We start from the raw sequence: 1154 nt of genomic DNA on the forward strand, positions 1-1154 counted from the left end.
ACATTCCTTATAAGGATCTATAAGGGTACTTCTCCCTATTATATGTGTTTACATTCCTTATAAGGATCTATAAGGGTACTTCTCCCTATTATATGTGTTTTTAAAACTTTGAAGGGAAAACCCTAACACATTTTAAAACCTTGAGGGAAAGTCTAAAGATGACAATATCTACCAGCAATGGGCTTGAGCGGTTACACTGCTCAATTCAATTCAATAAAGAATATTGACATATTGAGAGACAAGATAACTTTGTGGTTTTACACAATTGATCATTACTTAAACCTAACATCATGTGTAAATACCTCTCTATTTTATCAAGCATCTTCTTAACAAATCAATGGTCATAATCAAAATTTGTCAAAACTTACGGACTAAGTAGCCAACCAACCATCGAAATACAAGTCCTAATCTGTAGTTAAACTAAGTTCATAGATAATCTTGCAAGTAGCTACACTAATATGTGTATTTCCATGCTCAGGTTCTTGGTTCACAGTCCAAGAGGTCTCAGATGCTTATAGTTCAACAATTGGATCTTTCTCCAACCTGCTCACGACAGTTGATTTGTCCATCACTTTCTCTTCGGTGGATCTCGGCTCAGTCCATGCTTCTTTAGTGTTTTAACATAATTTCTCAAGAATGTAAACTTGTTGCTCCCCAGATGATAGAAATAATCCCACGAATAAATTCCAGTTCTATGTAAGTCATCAAAAAGGATCCTACCAAATTCAAGCAATATGTTTGGATTCTTCAAAGTCAATACCAAAAGATTGCTAAAATTAATGGTAGCTAGTACTTTCAAAGTACCTTACCCCATAGTTCCCAACTGGTTCTGCAGACATGATACCGACGTGACGTCGTCCAGAAATTACCTAAGTTTGAAACGTGCATTTAGTAATTGAATCTGATAAAACAAAATCAGTTAAAGCTCTAGATGATGTTGATAAATCAGTAGAAGGATCGGATCATGAGAACGTGGCTAAACAGAAAATCGTGCAAAATGAGCAGTTTGGCCAACCGTCATGCACCCGTTATTTTATACTCCAAACTCTAGAATATGGCTAATGATATCTCTATAAACCGATCGGGTCTGAATATCTTAAGGTCGGTGTATTTACACTTAGTCCTAACCTAATCAAGTTTGAGTGTTCGAACCA

General features: G+C 35.9%; 1 protein-coding gene across 1 annotated transcript; it reads right to left on the reverse strand.

Annotated features, from left to right (window-relative positions):
* Positions 1-273: 273 nt before the first annotated feature.
* On the reverse strand, positions 274-869 carry LOC111785783 (the record flags this gene model as incomplete). Its single annotated transcript, XM_023666171.1, has 2 exons — positions 274-716; positions 805-869. Coding segments are annotated over 2 exons (213 nt in total), but the record flags the coding sequence as incomplete, so codon positions are not given.
* Positions 870-1154: the final 285 nt, after the last annotated feature.

Source organism: Cucurbita pepo, unplaced genomic scaffold, assembly GCF_002806865.2.
Source record: "Cucurbita pepo subsp. pepo cultivar mu-cu-16 unplaced genomic scaffold, ASM280686v2 Cp4.1_scaffold000733, whole genome shotgun sequence".
Taxonomy (NCBI): Eukaryota; Viridiplantae; Streptophyta; class Magnoliopsida; order Cucurbitales; family Cucurbitaceae; genus Cucurbita; species Cucurbita pepo.